At 32.5% G+C, this 14,906-nt stretch overlaps 1 protein-coding gene across 7 annotated transcripts; it reads right to left on the bottom strand.

Annotated features, from left to right (window-relative positions):
• Positions 1–388: 388 nt before the first annotated feature.
• Positions 389–8,948, bottom strand: LOC112783252 (uncharacterized). 7 transcript variants are annotated; one of them, XR_011878732.1, is made up of 12 exons: positions 8,798–8,948; positions 8,583–8,703; positions 7,493–7,639; positions 6,875–6,973; positions 3,928–6,309; positions 3,677–3,788; positions 3,474–3,556; positions 2,769–3,013; positions 2,003–2,089; positions 1,807–1,906; positions 1,065–1,693; positions 389–969 (listed from the first exon to the last, which is right to left on the bottom strand). XR_011878732.1 is itself a non-coding variant. In XM_025826098.3 (12 exons), the coding sequence occupies exons 3-12, from the start codon at positions 7,511–7,513 to the stop codon at positions 797–799; spliced, it is 3,513 nt and encodes a 1,170-aa protein (XP_025681883.1). In that variant the 5' UTR covers positions 7,514–7,639; positions 8,583–8,703; positions 8,798–8,948; the 3' UTR covers positions 389–796. The 7 variants fall into 7 exon arrangements, 5 of the variants coding, with proteins under 5 accessions (XP_025681883.1, XP_025681885.1, XP_025681884.1 ...); XR_011878731.1 differs by having other exon boundaries at positions 1,065–1,677; XM_025826098.3 differs by having other exon boundaries at positions 1,065–1,275.
• Positions 8,949–14,906: the final 5,958 nt, after the last annotated feature.

Here is a 14,906-nt window from a genome sequence, read left to right as displayed (position 1 = left end):
ATTCTCATATCACTATTTATATAGACAAACAATCTAATGTTTTATCTATCAAAATAAAATTTGAGAGACAAATTTGATAATTAAAATTTATTGAGTGCTAAAATGTCCAACAAAAAATTTCTTAGAGACTAATTTTGAGGTATTACTCTTAAAACAATTTCTTTTTCATTCATTTTTAGTATGTTTGGATAACTTTTTTAGTAAAAATAAAAAGCATTTCAATATATATAGAGGTTATTTGGATGAATTTATAAAAGAAATAAATCCTTTTCTAAAGTGATATAATTTTTTTAAAAGCAGTGCTGATAAAATCACAAGGCTTCATATTTCTCCTCAGTCTTAGAATCATTTGCTATAGGTGAAATTCTCAAAATTGTCGTCACGCAAATGAACACAATTATCTTTGGATTCTAATACCAAATTACTCATGCCTCAAAATTACAACCATTTTCCAATATCAGCTAAGAGAGTCGGCATATTTGCTCAGTTTGCCATACTTCTATACAAAATCTCATGACAAAATCAAACAATAAACTAGTAACTGTGTCAAGGCCTAACTAAACTTTCAATAATTTGTAAACATGTTATGAAAAGTGAAAACTAAATGTATTTATTTCTCCCCTAAAAAAGAATCCCAAAAACACATGATGAACTTCAGTTGAAGACCTCAAAAAGAATTGTGCAGCTACAACTCTATAAAACATGCATGCTAATTGCAAAATGCTACTTATTTATTTCCCCATTCCACCCATCCCCATCAAATCTTCTATCACTACAACTTCTCACAACCCCTTTATTAAGATTTGTTTTCTTGTTTAATCGTCGACAACAGCGAGACGTACTCCACCATTTGTACATCTGTCATTCTACTTTCATCAGTTTCCTCTCCTTGGTATACTTCATCAGATCCAGAACTGAACTTTTCAAAATCAATTTTACATTTAACAGAGCCTGATGCTGGCAGGATCTCTGTAATATGAATCACCAAAGTTATAATTCAGTTGTTGAGAAATGTACATAGTCATCTCATTTACAGTAACAAGATATCGTGACGAGTTACAAACCTCTTGTTATAACTGAATCCGGAGATTGACTCTCCTTTCCCAATAGCTTTTGGCACATGATGGCTCCTTGAAAATCTAGGAAAGTGTAGTCCAGAAACTCTGATCTTTGGAATTCTGTCATCTGGTCAAAGCCAAAAGATTTCGTCCATGTCTCGAGCACACCAGGAACAGCAGGCAAAACTAGCCTCTCCACCCCTAGCTGTGTGAGCATCTGAGTGAAGAAAACTTAAGGTAAGAAACTGGAGGGGGGAAAAAAAAAGAAGCAAAAGATGACCAAAATATGGAATCTGAAATAAAATGATTATTATCATAATAGAAAAAAATTGAGAAAAATAGAGTTAATGACTTTTAATAATACAGATAATAGATGCAAATAATTCTTTCTATTTTACATAACTCACAATCTATGACAGACTTGGTGGTTTTACATTAATTTCTATTACAAATGAACTGAAATATTGAAAGAGAAAAAAAACTTATCTTGGAAACAAAGGGTAGGATAAGTTGAAGTTGATTATAGAAAAGAATAAAATTTTGTATGGTTGTGACTTCTTGTAGATTGTTATTCTTCCTCTTTATGTACCCTATTCATGCTAATGAAGCAGGGTGGAATCTGTAATGATGACAAGCTAATATACCGTATATGTGAAAATTAATAAAATTGGATCAAACTTGGTAATAGTTTTGCTTGCATACTTTATGGAAAATAAGGAAAAGAGTAAATTCATATATATGAGGTTACCTTTTCAAGTTCATTCATTAAAATGCGACACATTCCAAGTCGACGGTACTGAAATCTCGTACCTACAAGTGGTACTTCTGCGACCTTCTCTCCATACACCCTAACAATTAAAATGCAAGGTAAAATGATTATAAAAATGCAACAAAAACACACCCTATATTACTTGAAAATTAGAAAAAGCGCATCCTATGATCACCTAAAAGTTGCCACGCTTATCAGTTCTTCATTTCTTTCAAGAAGTACAGTGTAGAAACCCTGGAAATTCGTTCTATTAAGCTCAGACCTGAAAATTTTCAAAGCGCATACATCAGGCATTTTTCAAGAGAATACATGAATAAATTGTGGCAAAACTTAAGAAACAGATATATACATTAACTTCTGAACAAATTTGTCAGTGCGAAAAGGGATGAATGCAAGGAAATAAAATATTCATGTTAACCACTCATTCTAAATGAAGGAAAAAAAAACAATGTAATAACTAGGAATCTCCTACCAAGATTAGCTAATATCAATTCCCTGACAACCATTACACAAATACTTGCAGTTCAAAACTCTTCAAGAATTAACTCGTATTCATTATGCCATCCACAGTTGTAATTTTCCACAATAAGATAGAACATAAGGATTGCTGAAATCAGGAAGACCAAAAACTTTCAACATTTTAGAACTTTTAAGTTACCCCAGGATAATTGTTATTTAGGATATATGTATAAGTGTATTAATGAAAATACAGTGAACTTATCCTGAATGGTAAATCTAGACCTGCATATTTTGCACTAATTATATATAAAAGAGAAAAAGCTTATAATATATCAAATTTACGAAAAGGAGTTACATCTTTTGTTATGATTTACGGAAGGTTACACATATTAGCAGATTTTCTGATTCAACACAAACATCCATGTGCAAGGAATCCTAATAAATTAGGATGAACAGGAATTGGAAAAGATTTTTTTTCTGACCATCTGCTGAATATGACATCTTCCATGAGATCTCTGCTAGAGGAAGGGTTCTGTAGGGGCTCAAAGCATTCATGCATCACAGAAAGTGCAATATTGAGTTTGCTGTAATTCTCTGCCAAGTATTTGTCTTTAGCAGAACCAACATCACAATTCTCAGAGTCAACAGACTTGATCAATGTCCAAGTTAGATTGTCTGCATCCACTGCAATTGGTTTTCCTAATTGTTTATGCAGGCTGGTGTATATCTGTGAAAAAATAGACAGAAGAAAATGTATAGTGAAACCAATGTCTGAAAAGAATATCTTGCAAAATATAATCTAACATTAAAAATTACTTGCGTCTTTAACTTGACTATCATCTATAAAAGCATCCATTGTTGACTAGCTAGATCTATTGATCCATATATGAAAGCAGGCATGACCTGAATTAGTGCATAAGAAAATAAGATCTGATCCCCATATTAGAAGGAAGCATTAACTCTATAAAATCTCATGTGGAATTGTTTTTGATAATACTGTTAGTATCAACATAAAATGGTAAAGCAATGCTCCCTGGAAATGTTGAATCATAATAAATACAAGAAAACAGAAAGAACAATCAATTTGGAGATAGACAAAGCAGAACCACCAATACTTCAAGCAAAATACAATTAATTTTTTTGCTTAATAAAGGGAAGAAAAGAGAAGGGGGGAGCATAAAATATACCTGTTCACATTTGTTTCCACAGAACCATTTTGCCATACGTCTTAATTTATCTACTGTTCCATTTCTCAAGCACTCAAGATGATCTGTAAAGGAATAACAAACACAATAAGATAAAAAATTATGTTGTTTGCACACTAACAAAGTAAAAAAAAAGACATACATGTATGTGTGGAACATTGAAGTAAATAAACATATAAGCTCACATTTACGTTCACATTGAATGCAATTAAGAAATTGTTTGCCCTTATCCCCCTTGATTTCGCTGCAAATTCCACATCGACATGATGGACAAAACCAGTCACCACCAGGAATTACCTATACATGCAGAATGAAGCCAGCTTATTGGTATAGAAGTACTGAACTAAATAATCACAAGAAAAAAGATGGGAAAGGAATACAGCAACAAGATAGCACTAGATATTTGCATGCTTGAGAATGAAAAACAGTAACTTACCTTCAAACCTAGACAACTCATATGAAATGCAGAAGGACATTGATCACACAAGATAAGTTCACCCCCATATTGACACACAGAACAAATGTTGTCGTTTTCCCCTCGACAAAGATCATTTGATTGTTTCTCCGTTTTCTCCTCCTTCGTTTTTTCATGCATTACTTGAATCTGGCAATCCAGTAGCGAGCGACCGTCTTTCAAGAAGATACTAGCAGAAGGTCTGTGGTTACTATTGGAACCAGCATGATTAGCAAAGCCACAAAGACTGTATATCTCTTGACAACAGCAACACTTGATTCCATCACGACCTATGCGCCCCTCAGCCTTGATTGAATTCTTGCCACGTTTTTCCCTGAAATAGACCTTACACTTTGCCGAAAAGATGTTGTTATCTATTAACCAAGACAAAATATTTTGAGGTTTTTGGTGTAAGAATCCAGGGGCAAGCACTTTCTGCACCCTTTTGCTTGATCTTAGCACCCGTGTAGGTACTCCATTCCTATGGCGCTTTCGGGAGCTATTCTTTGAATTCTTCGAGCGAGGATTGTTTTCATTCCCATTCCCTTTTGAAGTACTCACTGGCAAACCATTGTGTAATTCAGGTTCCCTTTGAACCAATTGTGAGACACAACGTAATAGATCATCACTATGAACACTTTCTTCGTTACCAACAGAGAGATGCATAGGTCTCATGCTGGAAATTGTCCATTTGGGAATACTTTCTTTAATGTATAGCCTACAAGCACCTTGAAGTGTTCCCAAAGTCTGATTTTTCGGAGACTTGTACAATGTTCTCCTCCGTTTCTCAGTTGGATAGTCAAAAACCCATCCTTCTGCTAACAGATGTTGTTTTGCTTTCAAGTTCCATTTCCTTTTATCAGCATGGCGATTCTCTAATGCATGCAAGTAATATTTCACAACAGCTTCCGGACAAAATTCAGGTTCAACTACAACTTTCGCAGAAGAGGAAGACGCCACCGTAGAATTATAAGCATCATCAACCCGATTGCTACGCGATTGATCAGAAAGAAGATGTAGAATGCTACTATCGACCATATCATGCATCCTACCCGGGTCATTTTGGGACACCAGAGGTTCATTTTGCTTAATATATCTACAAGCTTTGGCAATTGAAGTGTAAAATTTTGTGCCTTGTTCACCAGGTGGCTTGTATCTGTATCTGTATCGCCCAGCAAAATACCTGTCTTCAGTCACCTCAATTGTCCATCCAATATAAGCAAGATGTTTTCTCACTTTTGTCTTCAAGAGTTCCCTAACCCTCTTGCTCTCACATCCAAGTGTGTATTGCTTAATAACCTCAGGACAGAATTCAACTTCTGACAACACCAAAGGTTTCCAAAGCACAGGTGAACGAACATGTCTATGGCTGGAAGTTTCCTTTTGATCTTCAGGAAATATTTGCTGAATTGGAGATATCGGTTCTCTTGACCTCACATCTTCCTCCTCAGGTACATTCACATTTAACTCTGACATATTTTGCTCGTCAAAGGCCCCAGCAATCAAAGTATCTATATTGTTTTCCTCTTGAATATGATCGATGCTACCAGAGTTTTGATCACAATCCATTAGATTCGCGGAGTCACCTTTCTCCTCAGAGACATCAGTTATTCCTGTGCAAGAACCAAATGCATTAGTGGGAACATCATCACTATCAGCAATAGCAGTAGGCTCAACTAACTCGGTTCTTGGAGTTTCTTCCAAGAAATCAATTTTTAATGCTGGCAAAATGTCTTGCAATGTGAGAGCATAGTAGTCACCAGCTACCTCCATAACAAGATCTCTCCACAATTCCTTCTCATCACAAGTCCAATCCCTAATAAGGCTCTCAAACTCCTTCCTAACCCTCACATCATACCAAATCTGCTTCACTGAGACAGCAACATAGGACAACCTCTCACACTCCTCTACCAATTCAAGAAAAACCCAGTTCCCCCTTGGCTTCCAATCGTCGGCAAATTCATCCCAATCATGAGTCATCCTCAAATGATGGATCCCAATTTTCATCTCATCACCCAAATCAGGGAAGAACACCCTCCTCTCATCCATTCCATTGCAGTGATCAAAAATAACACCTTCCCACCATGCTTCTTGGTAACTTACGTCGACACAAAGTCCAAATGGGAGGTCCCATCCACCAAATTCAAACATCGGAGGCATTGGCCTAATGTAGCCACGCTCAACATTAGAATCTGAAACACTAACACCATCCACAACAGGTGAAACAGCAACCACATCAACAACATGGCTTGATCCATCATCTTCCAATACATTGTCATACCTCACATGACGCTTTTGTTTGCCACAATGTATAACTGTACCTGGGTGCCATGACCCCATAAACCCATCTTCCACACTCCTTACCTGAAAAAGATAATAAAATCAAAAGAAATTAGAATGATTAATTAATTAAAATTTTGAATATTTTGGACAGAATTTCAGAAGCCAAATTTTCAAAATTTTTCACCACAAAATAATTTTTTTAAACGAAAATGAATAAGTGATAATAAGGGAATGAATGTGATGACTTGACTCCAATAAGGTGAGTCAACCATGAACAGTGCCAAAATTTTGTACTTGCACGAATGACTAAGATTTCAACAGAATGCAGAATGGATATATTCAGTTACATTGAAACCAAACAAACAAATCCAAGGTATAAGTAAAACGTTCTGTGATAAACCCTCATGGTAATCAAACTAAGAAACAGGATACAAAATCATTAAACACATAATACAAAGAAAAAGAAACAGAAAAGTGTGAAATTAACATAACAAAATACCAGAAACATATATACCGAAAAAAAAGTGCAATTCCATTAAGAGGGAAAAAAGGAAAAACAGACAATAGAGAACATCATGACATCAGGTACTCAAATACAGAAAAGATTATGTTTTTATTGGGGATAAAAGGAATTCATCATGATTACCTCAACTCTCTCATTAAGAAGAAGTTTTTGCTTCAATGATGCTCTTTTGCGTTTTCTGATGTAATTACACTTCACGACACCAACCGCCATTGTTGGAGACTGATCATACAATGTTGTTGCTATTCAGAGTCTCATATGACATAAAAAGAACATTTTGGCAAGAAGCCAAGAACACCAAAAAAAAATCACAAAAGAAAGATAAATAAAACGGGTTCAAAACGGCAGGGGGGAAAACAGAACAAGAACGAAACCCAGTTCTGTGTTTCCCTGCATGAAAACATAAGCTTTTCATCATAAAAAAAGATTTTGCCGTCAAAAACAGATTTAATATATAGCTCATGTTGTATTCGGCCAACAAAGAGAGGGGTTGGGGGACTTTTAGCAAGATTTTCATAGACAGTGATATAAAATTATAAACTTTAGCTTGCAAAGACATGCACTAACGCCAAGATACATAATCACTAAATAATGCAGATTGGATATAAGAGTTTATGCCGACCAAAAACAACAAAGTTTAAGTTACTCTTGCTTTCACATCCTACAGAAAGCATAATGTATATCTTTGATAAGAAATAACAAGAACATCACAACAAAATTGAGAATCAAATTATTCCTTACTTCTTTGTTTATTATTCTCATCTTGAAGACTTAAATTTCCTCCTCCCATATGGGTGACAACTAACAAGAGAGGTTTGTATTAGAAAAGTTTGTGCCAAGCATCCCCAGGTAGTGTTGACTGTTGGGAACCAAGCAATATAGCCTCCACTGAGTTAACATTCAAAATTCTAGACTAAATCAATCACATTAAACAAAGATGCATACGGAGGGGGGGAAAAGAGAGAAAAAGAAAAAGAGCATGACTAACGCATATGAAAGTTTCAATCAATAACAACAAGAAAGCCTTATCCCACTTAGATAGGATCGGCTACATGGATCAAAGGATTGCACCCTATTAACAATCAACATATATCATTAAGATTAAGATAATTCAAATGCACTGCAGAAGAAACTACCATACCCAAATAATTAAGCCCAAAATAAATAAAAAAAGTTTGAAAGAAATAAAAGTAAGACAGGAATATCAAATATCCTCACATTATATATCTATGAAAATAGAAGGCACAAAAGTGGAAAGTTTGGGTTCTTAACAACAACAACAACAACAACAACAACAACAATAATAATAATAATAAAGAAGAAAAAAGTATTTGCAAGTTCGAATGATGGGAAGATAAATTTAAAGAAACTACAGAAAATATACTATAAAATCTCGGTGATATATTTTGCATTGCTGAGTTCTCCAGAATGTACTATCTCTAGAACCGAACCACGCACTGAATATATGAACCTAAAAAATATGAGTTCAGAAATTCACTAAAGAACAGAAAAGACAACAAACAGTCACAAAGAAATGAACAATTGAAAATATCAAAAGTTCCAGAACTCAGAATACAACTCGTCACCAAAATTCATTACCAATGTTTGACAAAATTCAAAACACAATTCAATGACTCAACCAAGTAACCAACTCAAACAAGACTCAACACAAACTAAGTATTACTTTGATCATAAATTTAAAATTAGGACAAAACTGTAACTCAAATTAAAATTAGGGAACATTGCAAACCCTAAATAAAAATTACCAAAAAATAGATTGATTAAAATTCAAAAAACATCGCAAACCGTAAGAGTTCATGAAAAAATTTACCGGCTGTGTTGGAAGGCACGTCGAGCTGAAAGAAATTATGCAGAGGGAGGAATGCCGAACTCAGAGTGATCACCGGTAGTGAGAATATCTCCAAGCAGAGGAGGCGGAAGCGACGATCATCCTGTTCGGAATTGGCACAGCGGTGGTTGTTTGATCTATATCAAAGACGGAACTAACGTTGGTGGGAGCAATAGAGGGTTTGATGAACACATTACCTGTGATCACAGGCGAACAGAGGTAACGAGAGGCCAAAGTGGCGAACCATAGGCAAACGGCGACGGCGAGGAGTGACAATGGCGTGAGGTGAGAGTGACAAAGCTGTGAGTGAGTTTGTGTGAGTGACTGAGTGTGTGTGAGTGACTGAGTGAGTAACGAGAGTAGGGTTAGTTTTTTTTTAACCAAATTTTAGGGTGTGGGAAAAGGGGCTACTTGAAAATGATACATACATAAATAGATAATTAGATACAATGTCTATGAATAAAAGTAACGTAAAGCAATAGGTAATCTGATAAAATCACGAATTAATTACCGTTAATTTAAAAGTGAGGATTTAGTAATATCTAACTTGGGTTGGTCGAGTGATCAACTCACTCTTTTATTTAAGCAAATAAAAAATACGATAAGAAACAAAACAAAAATTAAAAATAAAAATAAATAAATAAATCTTTAATTTCTTAATTTAAAAACAAATAAGTATTAGATTAATTAAAATAAAAAATATCTATTATCTTCTAAAATATAAAATATTTAAATTTTTTTTAAATATATAAAAATAAATAAATCCCTAAAAAAACTTAGATATTTCATATTTTAAATAACGAAAAACTTCTTTTATTTATTTTTAAATTAAAATATCAAAAATCTATTCGTCGTTTAAAAATAATTAATCTATCACTTTATCTACTATCTCATTTTATTAAAAACTCAAATTCAAATGTTTATATGCATTATAGAATTTCTAATTAAATGTATTAAATGTGTGCTCGATGTTATTAAGGGGTAAAAAAAAATTTAAAACATAATAAATAAAAAATTTTATATAATTACACCAAGTATGATTGACAAATAAAAAATTAATTTTACATAAAATATATAAATATAAAATTATTTTTATTTTTTAAAAAATAAAAATTATTTAAAAATAAAAATTTGTTTAATGATTTATCTAAACAAGTTTTAAATTGTTTAACAAAAATATTATTTTTATACCAAAATTAATTATTATCTATCTATGTATAAATAAATATATAATTTAATTAATTTTAATATATATTTTACTCTAATGACAGATTTTGATGACTCATTTTTTTATATATCTAATATAATTGATTATCTAACGATTTTTTATTATTATTTTAGCATGGATACATTTTTGTAAAGAGAATAAGGATCGTGTAAAATTTAAAATTTTTAAACAATTTAATATTTATATATATATATATAAATATATATATATATATAACTTAATATAATTAAATTATTAAATAATTTAATATATTTAAAGAGAAGGATGAGGACGTCGTTGGAGCCACCAGTGTTTCCTCTGCCGCGTGCTGCTGCTTCTCCTCCTCTGTCGCCACCGTTTTGCTTCCAACTTGCCTACCTCTTCTCTGTTCTGCCGGCGCCGTTCTGAGTTAGTTGTACGGCCCAATAATCAACAAAAGTGACATTTTATAACAAATTAGAAATAGAATAAGATAACCAAGTTGGGTTGGTCTAGTGGTTAGTTCACTAGTCCGCTTAAGTAAGTGGCCAGCGACAAACCCTTAAATGGAGCTCAGTACCGCGACGATTAGTCCTTGATAACCAAAAAAAACAGAGCAACTATTAAATTGGTGTTAACCCTATAGTTGATGTAGTTTCTAAAAAATGATTGAGGATTTTGAGCTTATTTTTTGAACATGTTGGAAAAAATAAAATTACCGTTCCTTTGTAAATCATTACACTATAGATTGATAACAAATCACAAGTTCGAAAAGTTATATTGCATTGCTATTTTTTTTTTTTTTTGGGTGTGATTTAAAAAAAAAAAAAACATTAGCTAATGCATACTTTATTAGTGCATGGACTAGGGCAGATGCTCTGAGTTGTAATTTGATTGATTACCTTGATTAATAAATAAAAAAATTACTAATATAAATTACAGCGTTGTTACCATATAAACCTTTGTTCTGTTTTTGTTTTGATTTTTCAAACTTTATAACATATTATAATCAAACTTAATGCCTACACGATGGGTAGAAGCCAGAATTATAGCATCGATGGAAACATGGAGTTACAGAGCGATTCATCATTTTCAGGGGACAGAGCTACATAGTAGCCAAGGAGACAGTGGCCCCTTGAAAATCTTTGGACCAAAGTTTTATTTAGTTTTGCTTTGACCTTTTTTAATTGATTTAATTATTTTATTAGTTTCTATTATTTTATTAAATTTTTAATTAAATTTTTATATTTTTAATTAGATTTTTATATTATTTTTAATTTTGTAATTAAATTTTTGTTAATGTAAAAAATATTAGAGTTAATACTTCGTAAATTAAAAGTATCTACAATAAAAAAATATAATTAGATCTATAATTACATATTTTTAGAGAAATATTATGTTAATTTTAACGTTTTTAACACAATTATAAAATTTAAAATAGTGTATAACCTCAATTGAAAAAAAAAATATAAAGACTTAAAAACTATAGAAACAAGTAGAATTATTAAACTTTTTAATTTTATATTTTAGATTTTTTTTAAATATAATAATTTATTTATATTTAATTAAGAGTTTAAAATAAAAAAATAATATTTAATAATAATTTTTCACACATACTTTTACAGATTAAATTTATTATATTTTTTAAAAATAATTTTATCCCTATATTTTTTTGAATTAAAGCAATAAACTAGAATTATCTTAATACTAACAAAAATATTTTCTAAATTTTTTATTGATAAAAATACTCTCAAATAACTTTAAAATATGCAAAAAATATAAAATCGTAATCAGATACTTGCTCCGTTAAAAAAAAATCTAACGCAATTTACTTGTCAATGCCAAAATCTTATTTTTTCATAAGAAATTTTGTTTTTTTTTTTGTGACTGAAATAAATTAAATAAAGAAAAACAAAACAAACAAAATAAGGAATTGTCTAAACAGAGGGACAGTCCCGTTCAAGACTATTCTTAAACTCCTCCCAAGGTGAAAGAAGCTCCACATGCGAAAGTTGTAACTTCATCGCCATCTTTGCCATAGTATCTGTCACTGTGTTTGCATCTCTCATAATCAAACGAAAGTCAACCCGCCAATTCCAATGCATGATATCTCTTATTTTGAGCACTAGTGGATCAATAAACCCAAAACCATCTTGAGTAACAAGATTAAATGCTTCCACACAATCCGTCTCACAAATAACATCTCGTTGACCTACATCCCAAGCTAAGAGATATCCTCTTCAAATAGCAAACAATTCTCCTTGAAGAATACTATTACTCTCAATCATTCCCAAACACCCCCTTTGCCAGCTCCCATTACAATCTCTAATAACACAAGCAAAACCAACACTATCACCCGAACCAAAATAACTAGCATCACAATTAATCTTAAAAGTACCAATAGATGGGGGATTCCAAAAACCATTTAGAGTAGAGGGAAGGGACATACGTTGTAATTCAAAAATATTCCTAAGCTCCTTTTCTGAAGTTAATGCCAGACAAATCACTTTTTCCGGAGGCCAAGTTTCATGAGAATTAAAGATGTCATTATTCCTTGTTCGCCATATCCACCAAAGTCCCGAAAAGAACTTGAACGGATGCTCTCTGCTACGATACAAGAACCAGTTCTTCAAATCCAAAGGATGACAAGAAATATCCAATCTATGTCAGACAAGCTGAGCTTTTGGACAATCCCGAATACAATGTAAAACCGATTCCTGGCTAGAAAGACATCTTGGACACCTATCCGATGACGACATCCCTCTTCTAAAGCGAAAACTTGCAGTAGGAAGAGCCTCCTTAAGACACAACCAATCTAAAAACTTATGCTTTTCCGGAACAAGTTGACGCCAAAGCCAAAGCCAATTCTCCCGCTCCTCCCAACCAAACAGCTGCTTACACAACCACAAGTAACCATTGCGTGAGTCATAGACTTTGGCAGCAGACCCACTCCAATACCAACCCACTTCCGGACCTGCTTGTTCATCTGGATTGTAAGAGAGAATATTATCTTTCAAATTTTGAGATAAAGGAGAATAAAGAGTATCCAAATGCCACCTACCAACCGACCAAATATTCTGTATCCGGAGATTCGAATCAGAAATGTGAACATAATCCATCTCATTAGATAACCGTCCTTCTCTACTCCAGCTAGAAAACCAAAAATTCTGGTTCAAATCTCCAATACACCAAGCAAACCCATCCTTCAACACTTCCCAAGCCTTGCAAAAACACCTCCAAATGGGAGAGTCCTTGTTCTTAGGATAACTAAAACAGTCATATAGAGATGATCGGTATTTGACATCCAACAATTGGACCCATAACTTGTTTGGCTGCTGGAAAAAAGTCCAAACTAGCTTCCAAGAAGAGCAATATTTACACAATAAAGATCTCTAATCCCCAAACCTCCATATTTTTTTGGAGTAACCAGTACCTTCCAACTAACAAGATTCAATCCTCTTCCATCAACTTGTCCTTTCCAAAGAAAATTTTGTTTGTTACATCATTTCTTTTTTATTAATGTAGAATACGTCAATTCTTTTTAAATAATTTAAGAACATTTTTATTAATAACAAAATTTGAGAATATTTTTATTAACGATAAAATAATTCCTGTGTATTTTTTATGGTTGATCCTTGATAATTTGTGCATAAAGGGAACGAAGCACACAAGATAGCATGGTACAGCTTACTGAATCATTGGTCATCGCTCGAAAGACGGAGATGATGAGTTGCAGGGTGAGGTAGCTAGGAGGCTAGGATAGACGGAGTCGCTGACACCAAGTTCCTGAGATGCTGGTGCACAGATAGTGGTGGTGCGGCTATGCTAGGGTTTAGGGAGCCTCAACCTCTAAACTTTGAAGAAATACGAAGGGAAGGTCGCATCAAAATAACCAGCACTAGCAAACCAGTACATGATAATACACATTTAAAAAGTTTTTTTTAAATAAAATAAAAAAATTTATTATTTTCTTAAACAAGATTTTTAGATTTTAAAAACTAATAAATTCGTCTTATCCCAGCGAACTCTATAAAAATTATAGAGTTCGCCATATACACATTTTTAATTCATGTCATCGTTTCTAAAAGAGTATATATATCTACAAATAGTATATAAAATACACAAAAATACACAGATATTAAACAATTAAATATGGCTTCTTCAAGGATTTTTTTTTTAATTATAAATTAAGATAACAAGCCATGTTTATTATCTGTTTTTTTAATTTATAATTAAAAAAAAAAGTATGAGGAGCCAATTGAATATTTATACAATGTGCACAATGGAAGTTTAGGGAGTATTAGAGATATAATCATTAGTGTTATATTTTTGCATCAGTTGAAGCTTTTGGGAAGATGTTTATTATCGCTAGTACTCGGATGGTTATTTTAGATAGTATGGAGGATGTTCATTTTATAACTCAATAGTCTATTGTCTCCCTAGCGGAATCCTTAAAAAAAATGCTTGAAGAAGTCATGCTTATTATTGGTGTATTTTTATGTACTCTTATATACTTTTTGTAGATATATATACTCTTTTGGAGACGATGACATAGATTAAAAACGTATATTTTAAAAAATCCGGTAAACTTGTCTAAATGCCCAAAAAATTTTGTATTTGAAGAATTAAAGTTCAAAAATCTTGTTTAGAAAAATAACAATTTTTTTTTTATTTAAAAAAAAAACATTTAAAAATACGGAAGCTACAATATTAGGGGTATTTTAGAAACTGGAACATTGGGTTGGGCTACCCATTAATCCTTAAAGAAAATATAATATAGTTACAGTGTCTATTGTTCTTGCCAAATTTGTCTCACCAAAATCTGCAGGTCAAATGGTTCGAGTTAGATGTGTCTTTTTTCGTGGTGATTTTAAGTGTTTAGCCTGTTCTGTATTTTTTAGTTGGTTAAATAGTTTGATTTGGCGATTTTTGCCTTGTTTGTCACCTCTATTGGCATATAATGTCGAATTGAGGAGAAACATTGGAATTATATTGATAAAAATAAAAAATAAATAAATAATAGGCTCATGTTAATAAGAAATATAGAATATATATTGTAGTTCTATTAATAGCTATGAATTTTAATTTAAGCCAAATTCTAGAAAATGTTTACTATCTTA

The sequence above is a fragment of the Arachis hypogaea genome, chromosome 20 (assembly GCF_003086295.3).
Source record: "Arachis hypogaea cultivar Tifrunner chromosome 20, arahy.Tifrunner.gnm2.J5K5, whole genome shotgun sequence".
NCBI classification, from domain to species: Eukaryota; Viridiplantae; Streptophyta; class Magnoliopsida; order Fabales; family Fabaceae; genus Arachis; species Arachis hypogaea.
The sequence above is the reverse complement of the archived record's forward strand: the minus strand, read 5'-3'. Positions and strand labels throughout refer to the sequence as shown.

Coding starts and splice junctions, on each gene's coding strand:
- LOC112783252 (XM_025826099.3), bottom strand. CDS start 7,513: ATGAGAATAATAAACAAAGAA. Junction 6,974..7,492: donor TGAGAATAATAAACAAAGAA/GTAAGGAATAAT, acceptor TTGTATGATCAG/TCTCCAACAATGGCGGTTGG. Junction 970..1,064: donor GGATTCAGTTATAACAAGAG/GTTTGTAACTCG, acceptor TTCATATTACAG/AGATCCTGCCAGCATCAGGC.